The sequence below is a fragment of the Eleutherodactylus coqui genome, chromosome 8 (assembly GCF_035609145.1).
Source record: "Eleutherodactylus coqui strain aEleCoq1 chromosome 8, aEleCoq1.hap1, whole genome shotgun sequence".
NCBI lineage: Eukaryota > Metazoa > Chordata > Amphibia > Anura > Eleutherodactylidae > Eleutherodactylus > Eleutherodactylus coqui.
In genome coordinates, this window is record NC_089844.1 from 56,970,459 (window position 1) to 56,982,497 (window position 12,039).

Genomic DNA, 12,039 nt, shown 5'->3' on the forward strand with positions numbered 1-12,039 from the left:
TCCCGATGTGAAACACTCATAACTCACATTTGATTTTTGAAACATTGCTAACAAAATCATCATGACAGATCATTTTTATGGCCGCCTGCACACGAGCGGAAATCCCGCCGCGGGATTTCCCGCGGGATTTCCGCCGCTGAAAGTTTGCATAGGAGTGCATTAAAATACGCACTCCTATGCAGACGGCCGCGGTTTGGCCGCGCGAAATCTCGCGCGGCAAACAAACCGCGGCATGTCCTAATTTTCTGCGGGGCACGCACTCACCCGGCCGCCGGCTCCAGTCTGCGCATGCGCCGGCTGCGCGGCAGCCGGCACATGAAAGAGCGGGGGCCGCCAGTCGTGGGTGAGTACGCGCTCGTCCCTGCAGGCGCTCGGGTCGGATCGCGCGGCGAGAATTCTCGCTGCCGGATCCGACCCGCTCGTCTGCAGGCGGCCTATGTGTTTCTGTTGAGTAATTCCAAGGAATCCACAATGCGCTTTCCCACTCAAAATAAATAAGAGCTGTGGAGTGTGCGGATGGCAGGGAAATTGGATTGGAAAGGGTTAAAACGCTTGTTTTGCCCACAGCTATTTCTCCTTGCTCCACCATAACAAGAAAACTCAATTTTGGCTGTTCATGTATTTTCAATAGGCAAAGGAAGGCGAGCTGCTGCCATACAGGGTTGTTGGCGGCTTATCTCCAGGGACAGCAGGAGGATCGGGCATTGAAATTCAACATGCTTGATCCTTCTTTCCCCCAACATCAACTTTCAAAGAAGAGTCAGAAGGCCCCCATACACATGCGATAGTCATCCAGTCCCAATAAAATGAGCGAGTCCAGACAACATTTCCATAATGTGTATAGGAGCCTTTATACTTTTGCAGCAAACAGCAACACCTTGTTTAAAGTCATTATTACAGAGCTATCTATAAGACTGTGCTGATAGTATCAAAATCTTTGGTTATCTGAGTGCTGGGCAATGACTTGAGATACTCCAGATGTCTTCTGGCATCCTCTTGGTTGTGTCTGACATAATAAACCACATAGGTTATTACCATAGTAAACCAGCCGAACATAGTAATGAACATGGCCACATCTGTGGTCCTGTGGTGGATATTGCAAAAATTAATGCCCGAGTCTAGAACCTGGATTAAAGGTTTACCCACATATTCCTCCTGTACTGAGGTTTGGCAGGAAATGTCATTTACTGTGTCTGGGTCCAAATTCAGTTCCCTTAACATCTCCTGAAGAGAGCAGTCACAATGTAAAGGGTTATTAGAAAGACGTATTTTTCCTTTTAAATTGGCCAAAGCTTCCTTGGGAATAGTTTGAATTTGATTTCCAGACAAATCCAGCAGCCTTAGCCCATCACTAACTCCTTTGAAAGCAGACAGTTCGATTTTCTCAATAGAGTTCTTGGAAAGGTCAAGTTCTTGGAGATAATTCAAGTCCTTAAATGCATTGTTGGGTACCTGTTGAATCTTGTTTGCATCTAGCTTTAAGGAAACGGTGTCCGTGGGAAGGTCTATCGGTATTTCCTCCAGGTCTCTTGAACTACATTGGACCACCATGGCTCCACTGTTGTCGGAGCACTGGCAACTTTTGGGGCAAGATACAATGAACTGGAATTGGAAAAAGAGCAGCAGAAGTCCTCTGTTGAAAATAGAGTCTATACACCTGGATGTTGGCTCTGCTGGGTGCATCTTACAGAGATACACATGCATTGGATAGAATAGGACTTCTGAATTCCTCATCCAAGAAGAACATATTTATGTCAGACTTGAATAGAACCGTGCAGTTGTCTCAGTTGGAAGTCTTCTGTCTATAGCCATGATAAATGCTTGTTTCTGCAGCAGCCTGTAAAATGAAGAGAAGGAAATATCATCTGTAGCAGCGCTTTTGTATCCAATCAGTTTCAATATATTCAGAACATTAAACAAGCCAGTACATAATATCCAATGTATGACTCTGTCTGTCACCACAATAAACATGAACTTTAATAGCAATCCGTTTACTGCAATGGGACTATCCAAGGAACATCTTCAGATACAGAAATGTTCTTGCTTATATATATATATGATGAATACACAAATAGGAAACATGAATAAAACCTTGAGAATGTAAAGTTGTAAACAAAGGACCCTTAAGATCCGGTCTGCAAATACACAGTCATCCCTGTCTATAAATGAGCAAATACTTTGCAAAGAAATGGCCAAACAGCAATTTGCGGAGCTACATATGCAGCAAAGAAAATATCCAGACATGTTATCAAAGGAACAAAATCTGTTCTGGAAATTAATAATAGCAGCAATACATATCTGATACTCAGTGCATTCTGTGTCGGATTACTGTGCCGAATAAACAGCAAAAAAAAATCTTAAACGAGAGGTATAAGGGGTGTACAAAAATATGTGATTTAGGGCTCCCACCCGCTAGCGTTTTTTTACTGCGAAATTCGCAGCGTTTTTTTTTTTCTGCAGGGGTCTTTGGGCTATGGGAGTTGTAAAGCTAAAATCGCGATTGCGCAAAATCGTGATTTTGCGGTAAATTGCGATTTTGCGCGATCACGATTTTAGCTTTACAAGTCCCATAGACCCCCTGTAGAAAAAAAACGTGCGAATTTCGCAGTGAAAAAAAACGCTAGTGGGTGGGAGCCCTTAAATGGAGGTAATGTGACACAGATGCTGCCAGGCAGATGTGAACATCTACCCGAGCAACAAGGTTCTATTGGTTAGGGGTTTGAGACACTCAGCTGCTGTTACCAGTAGGCTCCCCACACCACCCAGACCAGGGCAGGAGGTGAAGTAAACACAAATTTGGCAGGAAAGCTCTCACCCCAGCAGGGGCCAATGCATTTTGTATGGTGTTTCCATATTTTTGTCCTCCCCCTGTAGCTAAAGTATAGAAATTCTATAGTCTATGCAGCAATGTCCTTAGAATATCTTACACTGCACAACTTGGTGTGAACACTATTAAGCCTTGTGCACATGACAAAGCATTTACAGTGGAACTCTTGAGGTTCATTTGCATGCAACAATTATCACTCAAAATACGGTTAAATGACTGCAAATGAGTGATCATTGTTGGGTGTAAATGCTGCCATTGTTCACTTTTCGGCTGAATGATGATTTTAAGTTGAGCTTAAAATACATGATTCAGCTGGAAAGAGATAACAGGGACCGCACGCTGTGCTCTCCACAAATGACCGCGAATGAGTGATCATTGTTCGGAGTAAACGTTGCCATCGTTCCCTTTTCCGCTGAACAATGATTTTAAGGTGAGCTTAAAATTCATTATTCAGCTGGGAAGAGATAACAGGGACCGCACGCTGTGTTCTCCATGAGAGTCGAAGATTACATTGTATTCTGCTGACAGCCTGTGCGAGAACAATGGAGCTGTGTGCAGAGCTCAGCCTACATGCTGGGATCTGCAAACAACTCCCAGAGGCCCTTTTACATGCAAATGAAGATGATAGACTGTTAATGGACATTAGTGTGCACTAATACTTTATGCAAATGATTGCTAAAACTGTCAATTTTTCAATCGTTTGAAAGATTGTCTTTGAGTGTAAATGGGCCTTTAGCCCTTATGGCTCCTGTGAAGTGATAATAACTCCATGCACCATTCTGATGTAGTGGAATATTTGCCGATTTTCAGTCTGGATTTCGCACCACAAATCTGCGAGTATTATACATGTGCATCGGGTTAGCTGAAACATTCTGCATCATTATATGAGAATGCTGCTGATTTTTAGATCCACATCAAGTTTATTCTTTTGCTGAAAACTCAAGGATTTTGACCATTGCTATTTTAAGTTTCAATGTAAGGGCTCAGTCACAAGGGCGCATCGGCACCCGTACACTGGCGCCGATGCGCCCGTGTGACTGACAGTTAGAAGACGGCTGTACCTGAAGATGGCTGTCTCTCTCCAGCGCTGATGAAAGAACATATGACCGGCAATGAAGCCGGTCACATGTTCTTCCTCCCGGCGCTGCAGAGAGACGGCCGTCTTCAGGTACGGCCATCTGCTGGCTGCAGTCACACAGGCGCTGATGCGCCCGTGTGACCGAGCCGTCAGGTGAAATCTGTAGTAGATTCACAACACAATCTGAATATTTGGATTTTGCCTTGGAATTGCTGTGTATTTCTATTTGGACTTGGGCTCTCAGTTAAATTTTGCATATCTCTGTTTTATAATAGGAGCAGAAAAGTGAAAATAATGGGGTGGCAGATTTGTCACATATGTAAAACAAAAGAGGTCACGGGCACTTGAAGTATACAGCTCATCACATGCATAGGTTAGCAACAGATGAAAGCTGCTCAACTGATATAGTTGTGTTTAACATGACATAAATAAAGCATGTATAATGATATCCAGTTTGCTGCTTAGAGCGCATACTACACGGAGTCCAGGTATGAAGTGGTTAACAAGCTTAGTCGGCACAGCAATACAATGTGTTTCAGGCCTAGACTGGACCCTACTTCAGGTCTGTATACTGATCTACCAACCTGATAAAGAGCCGAGTCCAGGCCTGAAACACATTGTGTTGCTGTGTCGATTAAACTTGGTAACTACTTCATATCTGGACTCTATGTGCCTTGCGCCGATTAGGAAGCTCCTATTCCCCACTTTTGTGGTAGGGTCCATCATATACCAGACACCAATGGTGCCTAACTGACCTTTGACTATAATGGGTTCTGTCAGGATTCTGTTGTGGTGTCCATTACCTTACTGAAAAAAGATAACACTGCATTCTAGTATTTCGAATGGAATCCCCAGTGGTGTGAACAGAGCCTTAGTCTTATCATGCATCGCTATAACAGCGTATTCTGCCCTCAACTACAGGCAGAAACATAACCCATAACATAATCTTACAAATATAACCTCTGTGATATTATGCAATCCACTACTCTTCTTTTTTCATTAAAAACTAAATATTTTGTGTACTTATGCATGAAATCGGGATGCAAAGTTACACACTATGGGCCCATAGATTTCTATAGGTGGTATATTACAGATACGTACACAAGGCCTTAAAGCTCATTTACATGCAAAGATAATCTTTCAAATGATTGAAAGTTTTAGTGATGTTTTTGCATGAAGTGTTAATGGCCAGTAATGCCCCTTAAAGGCCCATTTACACACAATGATTATTGCTCAAAATTCATTCAAACAACTGCAAATGAGTGATAATTATTGTGTGTAAATGCTACCATCATGCACTTTTCGTCTGAATGATGATTTTAAGGTGAACTTAAAATCCATTATTCAGCCGCAGAGAGATAAAGTGTCTCTCAACAGACCGCATGCTGTGTTCTCCATGGGAGTTGGGAGATTACATTGTACTCTGCCAGCAGCCCCGATGAGAACAATGGAGCTGTGTGCAGAGCCCAGCCCACATGCTGGGCTCTGCAAAAAGCTCCTGCAAATAAAGATGATAAAGTGTTAATGGACATTAGTGTCCATTAACACTTTATGCAAACTGATCGCTAAAACCTTCAATCTTTTAATCCTTTGAAAGATTATCTTTGTGTGTAAATGGGCCTTAACGCTTTATCATCTTCAGTTGTATGTAAAAGGGCCTTCAGGAGCTGTTTGCAGAGCCCAGTGTGTGATTAATCACATGCCTAGATGCATTGTTCTTCACGCAGCTCCCGGCAGAAATGTAATCTCCTTGCTCCCCCTAAGAACACAGCATGCAGTCTGTTGAGAGATACTTTATCTCTCTGCGGCTGAACGATGGATTTAAGTTCACCTTAAAATCATTGTAAGACAAAAGGTGCACGACGGCAGCGTTTACGCGTAACAATTATCGCTCATTTTCGGTTGTTTGAATGAATTTTGAGCGATAATCGTTACGTGTAAACGTGTCTTTACGTTGCGTAGTAATTTCTCACTAAGAAGACTCCCATACAGAAATCATTAAGACAAATGTATCACTGAAAATAAAAGTTTGAAAATTTGTATTTCATTATTTAACTTTTTGAAATAAAAAAAATCTGATTTGTAACTTTTAAGCAGTTATGAAACAACGACATATATGGAAAGGCGTCAGAGCTTTTTTTCTCTCCTCCTTTTGTAATAGGGTCCCTTTATTCCTTAGCTTGCCAGTATATATATATATAGCACCCTTTGACTCTGTTGGAAAATCAGTATAATACCAATTAAGGTCCTTTTTCCTATTCCAGGGTTCTCTGGTCATTTGTATTCTGGGAGATTCTTAACACCACTCACTGTCTCTTACATCTGTTCTGCTGCAGCAGCTCCTTAGAAAGTCTCTGACTGTTGCCGTGTGATGTGCGGTTTCTCTATGAAATCCTGAGGCTGAAAGAAGCTCATTTCATTAAAAAATCTCTTGTCAGATGCTCTTTAAACAAACTCATTATAGGCAGAAAAACAGTTCCCATTCCGCAGCCTTTCATGTGTGTGATAGGAAATGCTGGAATAATAAACCTGGATTAGCTATGGCTTCATTATAGATTTTTTTTTTATTGGAAGTTATTTTACTTAAAAACGTGAATGAGAAACTAAATAACGAGAATAAGGAATGAATCCACACCCATCACCGCCCTTACATAATCCATGGTTACAATTTTGCTCTAATTCCATCATTTTATTAGAGGCCTTCATTCATACTTAATGCGACAGCTTGTTTATTCTCTAATAAATACAGCGCGTTAGAAGTAAAGACAAAAGGTATATGATGAATATTAATGGCCCATTTGTTTTGAAGGAAAAATGTGCAAACAAATTTGAGTTGATATCGCCTTCAGAACAATTCAGTAATATGTGTTATGCTTAAAGGGACACTCCAGCGAAAACACATTATTCCAACTCTGTCCCCCTCACCTAATTGCCTGTCAAACTCTGGAGGTTTTGCTCTGTGTATTGCCGCCACTTCCATGCTGTGTAGCCTCCTGTGTAGCCTTCTGGTTTCTCCATCACATCTATCCCATGGTGAATAAGCACAGCCTTAGGTAGAGCTGTACCATTTATGCCTGCTGAGGGGACAGTTTAATTATCATTACCTTCTATATTCTTCTAAATAAACTACAGACCATAAGTATACAGTGAAGAGAATGAGCTGTGATATCCTCTATTATAAGTGTGTGACAGCAGCTGTGTGATTATTATCATACTATAAACTGGGACAGGAGTGCCTGTATCGCCCTCTAGGCGGTTTTTGGGGGTAGGGTCCATGCAACAGCAAAACACAGACTGAGAAACTGAGTCGTAACTGATCAAATAAACCTAAGTAAAGTCGGCTGCACATGACCGGATTTGCATTGCGGAATCTGGAGTCGGACACCCGCCCCGGATTCCGCAGCAAATACCTTCCATAGCATGCTATGGAAAAGAGCTTTTTTATGGACATGAGCGGAAATCAATTGCGATTTTCTGCTCACGGAGGTAAAATCACAGCATGCTCTTTTGTTGAGCGAATTCTGCACGGATGGCTTCCAAGGAAGTCAATGTAAGCCGTCCGACCCGCGGCCCTTCTGCAATTGACATTGCGGAAAGGTTGTGGATTCTGCATCATAGCGATGATGCGGGAAAGGCAGGGGCTTAAAAAAACAAACAAAAACTATACTGCACATGTCCGACGGCGAGCCGGGCAAACCATCCGCAGTACAGAAGAGAAGAACAAATGATGGGTGCGCGTGCATGCCGGGCACAGGGTCGGATTCTGCAGCAGGTTCCTGCATGCGGAATCCGACCCGGTCGTGTGCAGCCGGCCTTAATTGAGATCACATGACCAACTGAGGAAAAAGAGGCTGAAAGTTTCAGATAGAAAGGAATATCTAACCAAGGTAACACTAGGTCACTTATATATACTGGGGGGCAGCTACATAATGAATGAAAAAAATCACTTGAGTGGCCCTTTAAAATAAAAGACCATGCACCCAACATAATACACTTAAAGGGGTTGTACAGTTACTAGCCAACATTCCCCCTATAGGCCCAACTGTGCTAAAATAACAAAAGAAGCTGTACTTACCCATTCTTTGCCAAGGGAATTCAGTGTTTCATGTCCACCTTCCTTCCAATATTCGCAGTGGAAGATGATGTCACTGGATATCACCAGAGACTGCAACATCACCGTTCGGTCCTCTGGGTACCATGATGCCAGGAGTTCGGAATGATAACACTGCAGCCCCTGATTGGCTGCAGTAGTCAGGTGATATACAGTGACATCATCTTCCACTACAAACATCGGGAGGATGGCGGGGCTGCTGTGCTGGATCCCCATGGCAGAGGAGGGGTAAGTACTATTCCTCTTATTGTTTCAGCACAGTTGGAGCTATAGGGGGAATGTTGTCCAGTAACCAGACAATCCCTTTACTAAATTATGTTATTTATGAGATATTCAAACTGTTTGAAAGTTTTGTTTGCTATTTGGAGCCAATGTCACTATCAAAATTAGCATACTGGTGGAGTAAACCTACCTGTATTGTTCTGAAAGTTCACCAATATACAGTTTTGGATTGGTTTCCCCCACTGGGCTGATCTTGGTCTCCCAAGTGAATTATAGTACAGCCAACAAGAAATGATTATCTTAAAGGGTTCCAGCATTCAGAGCCTCAATGACCATACATTAATTACATCTCAATACAATATGCCATAAATGTACGGCAATAGAAAACTCCTATAATAAGCAAATCTTTAAAAATTCTAAAAGGTGTAAAAAGTCAGAGCATATCAACACTTTCTGTATTGGCCAAATGTATGTGGATACCTCTTCTGATTCATAGTTTCACCCATTTTAGCAACAGCTGTTGCTAACAGGCGCATATACGCGAGCACAAAACCACAGTCACCATCGATATTAGATGCCACCTCTCCAAAAATTCAGTTTACAAAATTTATGACCATGCACAGTCCACTATAAAGGCTAGAATTTTGGAAATATTAAAGAGCAACAACATCTCAAATACTGTATATAATAAGCTCACAGAAGAGGTTGAGAAAGTGCAGAAGTGTATAGTAAGCAAGTCATTGGTCCTCGTCTGCAATACTACCAAACACACCACTCACACTAAACTTCCTCTAGAAGTCATGTCAGAACACAAATGGACCTTTAACACGGGATGGAATTACGCAGCAAGATGCAAATTCTGAGATGCGGAATTCCACACCAAAATCTGCAGGTCTAACTGCAGGCAGGGTTTAAGCCATTTTCAATGCATCAAAATAGCCTGTGGAGTTTGGCGTGACATTTACTATGGCTTGTGGTGCGTCATGCAGTCTATTCTGTAGCTTGTGAAAGGTCCCAAAATGCTCATCCATAAGTGTCTGGATTGGCTTTCCATTGCTTAAAAGCTGCACACAACCCCAAGGTCATAATAGACAAGAATTATGTGAAGTGATCCAACAAAACAATCTTAAAGAGATGGAAGGAGAACAATATCTATTAAAATGTTTTGTGCTAATTGCAAAGTTTGGTGAAGCAGTAAAAAAGAGATCTGGGGTTGTTTTTCATAGTTTGATCTGGATTTCCTATGCAGAGGCTTGACTTGAAGTGCTAGGGCCCAATGCAAAACTTGTAACAGGGCCCCCAACTATAATGCTTTATTTATAGTACTGGACTCCCTATATGGAAGGAGAGAGCTTATGGGCCCCCTAAGGCCCCTGGGCCCGGGTGCAACTGCATCCCCTGCACTCTCTATAGTTACGCCTGTGGCCTTATGTCCAATAAATGGAAATGTTAAAAAAAAGGTTTGCTGGTTTTTATGTAGCTAAAGCCGAATCACTGTTTAACGAAACATTATGAAATTTCAATGTCTTGGTTTTGCGAATTGTCAGTAAATTTCAATATTATTTTTCATATCCAAGGGATGAAAGTCCACAGAGCACTAATAGTTCACATAGCTGGGAATTTACTAGAGCTACATCCATTCTTGGCCATCGTGTGGTAGATTGAAGAATAGATCCAGTTATAAAATTTCAGCTGTGAAAAGGCTGTTTGGCCACCATTGTAACTGGACGTGACCATCCCAAATATCTCCTCATTATACATAGTTTGTGAACGCATTGGATGGCTTCACTCATTCCATTGTGTTGCAATGTTGTGTACAAATTAGGCTCTGTGCATGTGTGTATTGTGCCTTCAGATTATACTAAAAGCTACAACGCTGTTACAGATCCTGATGCTTGATAGATGCTGCTGAATGGGGTCCATCTGGTTCCACTGAGGTGTCCATCAGTGGATGCAATGCAAATTTCCATTAAAAAATTATTCACCGCAATGACGACTCCTACTAGAGCATCTGACACAAATACGAACAGAGCCTACTTGTGGTTCATTAATATGCTACCGTATGCTGCGTTTGTAGGTCATCTACTCTCTCCTAAACCTGGGTGTTATATGCCACAATTATTTTGGTAAAATTGGAGGTCCAGGTTAAGGGTGTCGTTCATCTATAGAACATGGATCCGTAACACGATTGTGTGCACAAGATTGGGTGACACTTCAATAAGGTTTCCACTGCTCTCTGACAGAATGGTATTGCTTTTTGCCTATTCTGTTCAGTAAAAATAAAGATTAATGCCTAACAGAAATCCAACAGACCTGACCTATTAGAGGGACCCATGGAAAAGAATGGGTTACGACAGATAAAAGGATAGTCTAATGGATGTCAAACCTCTTTGACCTTTTTTGATCCTTAGTTCCATGAGAATTCAACTTTGAGTTGAACGCTGGAGACAGACTGGTTGCTAGCATTGCAGTGCTAGACTAACTTTATGTAAAAGCATATAACTGTTTAGTAGTGTATCACTAGCAAGCAGAGGGTCTCAAATGACCCAGCTGTTCTGCTCAATGATGGACTGGCACTGTGCTGACTGCGGAGAAGGGGATAAGCAGCTGGGAGTACCTAAGTCTTTCTATTTCCCTTCTTGACCATTTTAAAGCACATGTCCAGACTAAAATAAATCCTTGATTGAGCTCCAGAAGCTTTATGCGCAGTATTTCTCTCCAACATCAGTTTCTGGAACAGGAAGTAGAAACCCAGTTGACCTTTGCCTGAGGCAGCGATAGAGGGCAATTGCCCAGGGCCCTCTATTTCAGCGCTGCTGTTCTGCTGCCCATCTGTGAAACCAAGCGGGTGGGCTGCTGAATAACAGTAACAGCTCTCTGCCCATTTGTTCACTAATGGCAGGTTTTGTTGAACTGCTGACACAGACTGGCAGCATGTATCTATCTAATCAGCTCCTCTTCCAATTCTCCATCGCTTCAGAGGGAGCATAGCTAGAGAACAGGAGGAGGATCCTGATATATTAATATACTCTGCCGCTCTGTGTCATTACAAAAGAAAAGTAAAAGAAAAGAAATGTCGATTCCAACAGTTATTTAAGTTCTCTAGTAGAGATGAGCGAGCACCAAAATGCTCGGGTGCTCGTTACTCGAGACGAACTTTTCGCGATGCTCGAGGGTTCTTTTCGAATAACGAACCCCATTGAAGTCAATGGGCGACCCGAGCATTTTTGTATATCGCCGATGCTCGCTAAGGTTTTCATTTGTGAAAATCTGGGCAATTCAAGAAAGTGATGGGAACGACACAGCAACGGATAGGGCAGGCGAGGGGCAACATGTTGGGCTGCATCTCAAGTTCACAGGTTCCACTATTAAGCCACAATAGCGGCAAGAGTGGGCCCCCCCCCCCAACAACTTTTACTTCTGAAAAGCCCTCATTAGCAATGGATACCTTAGCTAAGCACCACACTACCTCCAACAAAGCACAATCACTGCCTGCATGACACTCCGCTGCCACTTCTCCTGGGTTACATGCTGACCAACCACCCCCCCCACGACCCAGTGTCCACAGCGCACACCAAACTGTCCCTGCCCAGCCTTCAGCTGCCCTCATGCCACGCCACCCTCATGTCTATTTATAAGTGCGTCTGCCATGAGGAGGAACCACAGGCACACACTGCAGAGGGTTGGCACGGCTAGGCAGCGACCCTCTTTAAAAGGGGCGGGGCGATAGCCCACAATGCTGTACAGAAGCAATGAGAAATCCAATCCTGTGCCACCTCCATCTGGAGCTGCACACGTGGG

At 42.7% G+C, this 12,039-nt stretch overlaps 1 protein-coding gene across 1 annotated transcript in view; it reads right to left on the minus strand.

Annotated features, from left to right (window-relative positions):
• Window positions 1-236: 236 nt before the first annotated feature.
• The window catches only part of LRRC3 (leucine rich repeat containing 3), a 51,289-nt gene continuing 39,486 nt past the window's right edge, over window positions 237-12,039 (minus strand). The window contains exon 2 of the mRNA XM_066577377.1: window positions 237-1,837. Coding sequence (XP_066433474.1) covers window positions 907-1,734 — 828 coding nt within the window. The 5' untranslated portion in view covers window positions 1,735-1,837 and the 3' untranslated portion in view covers window positions 237-906. The remainder of the gene's footprint in view (window positions 1,838-12,039) is intronic.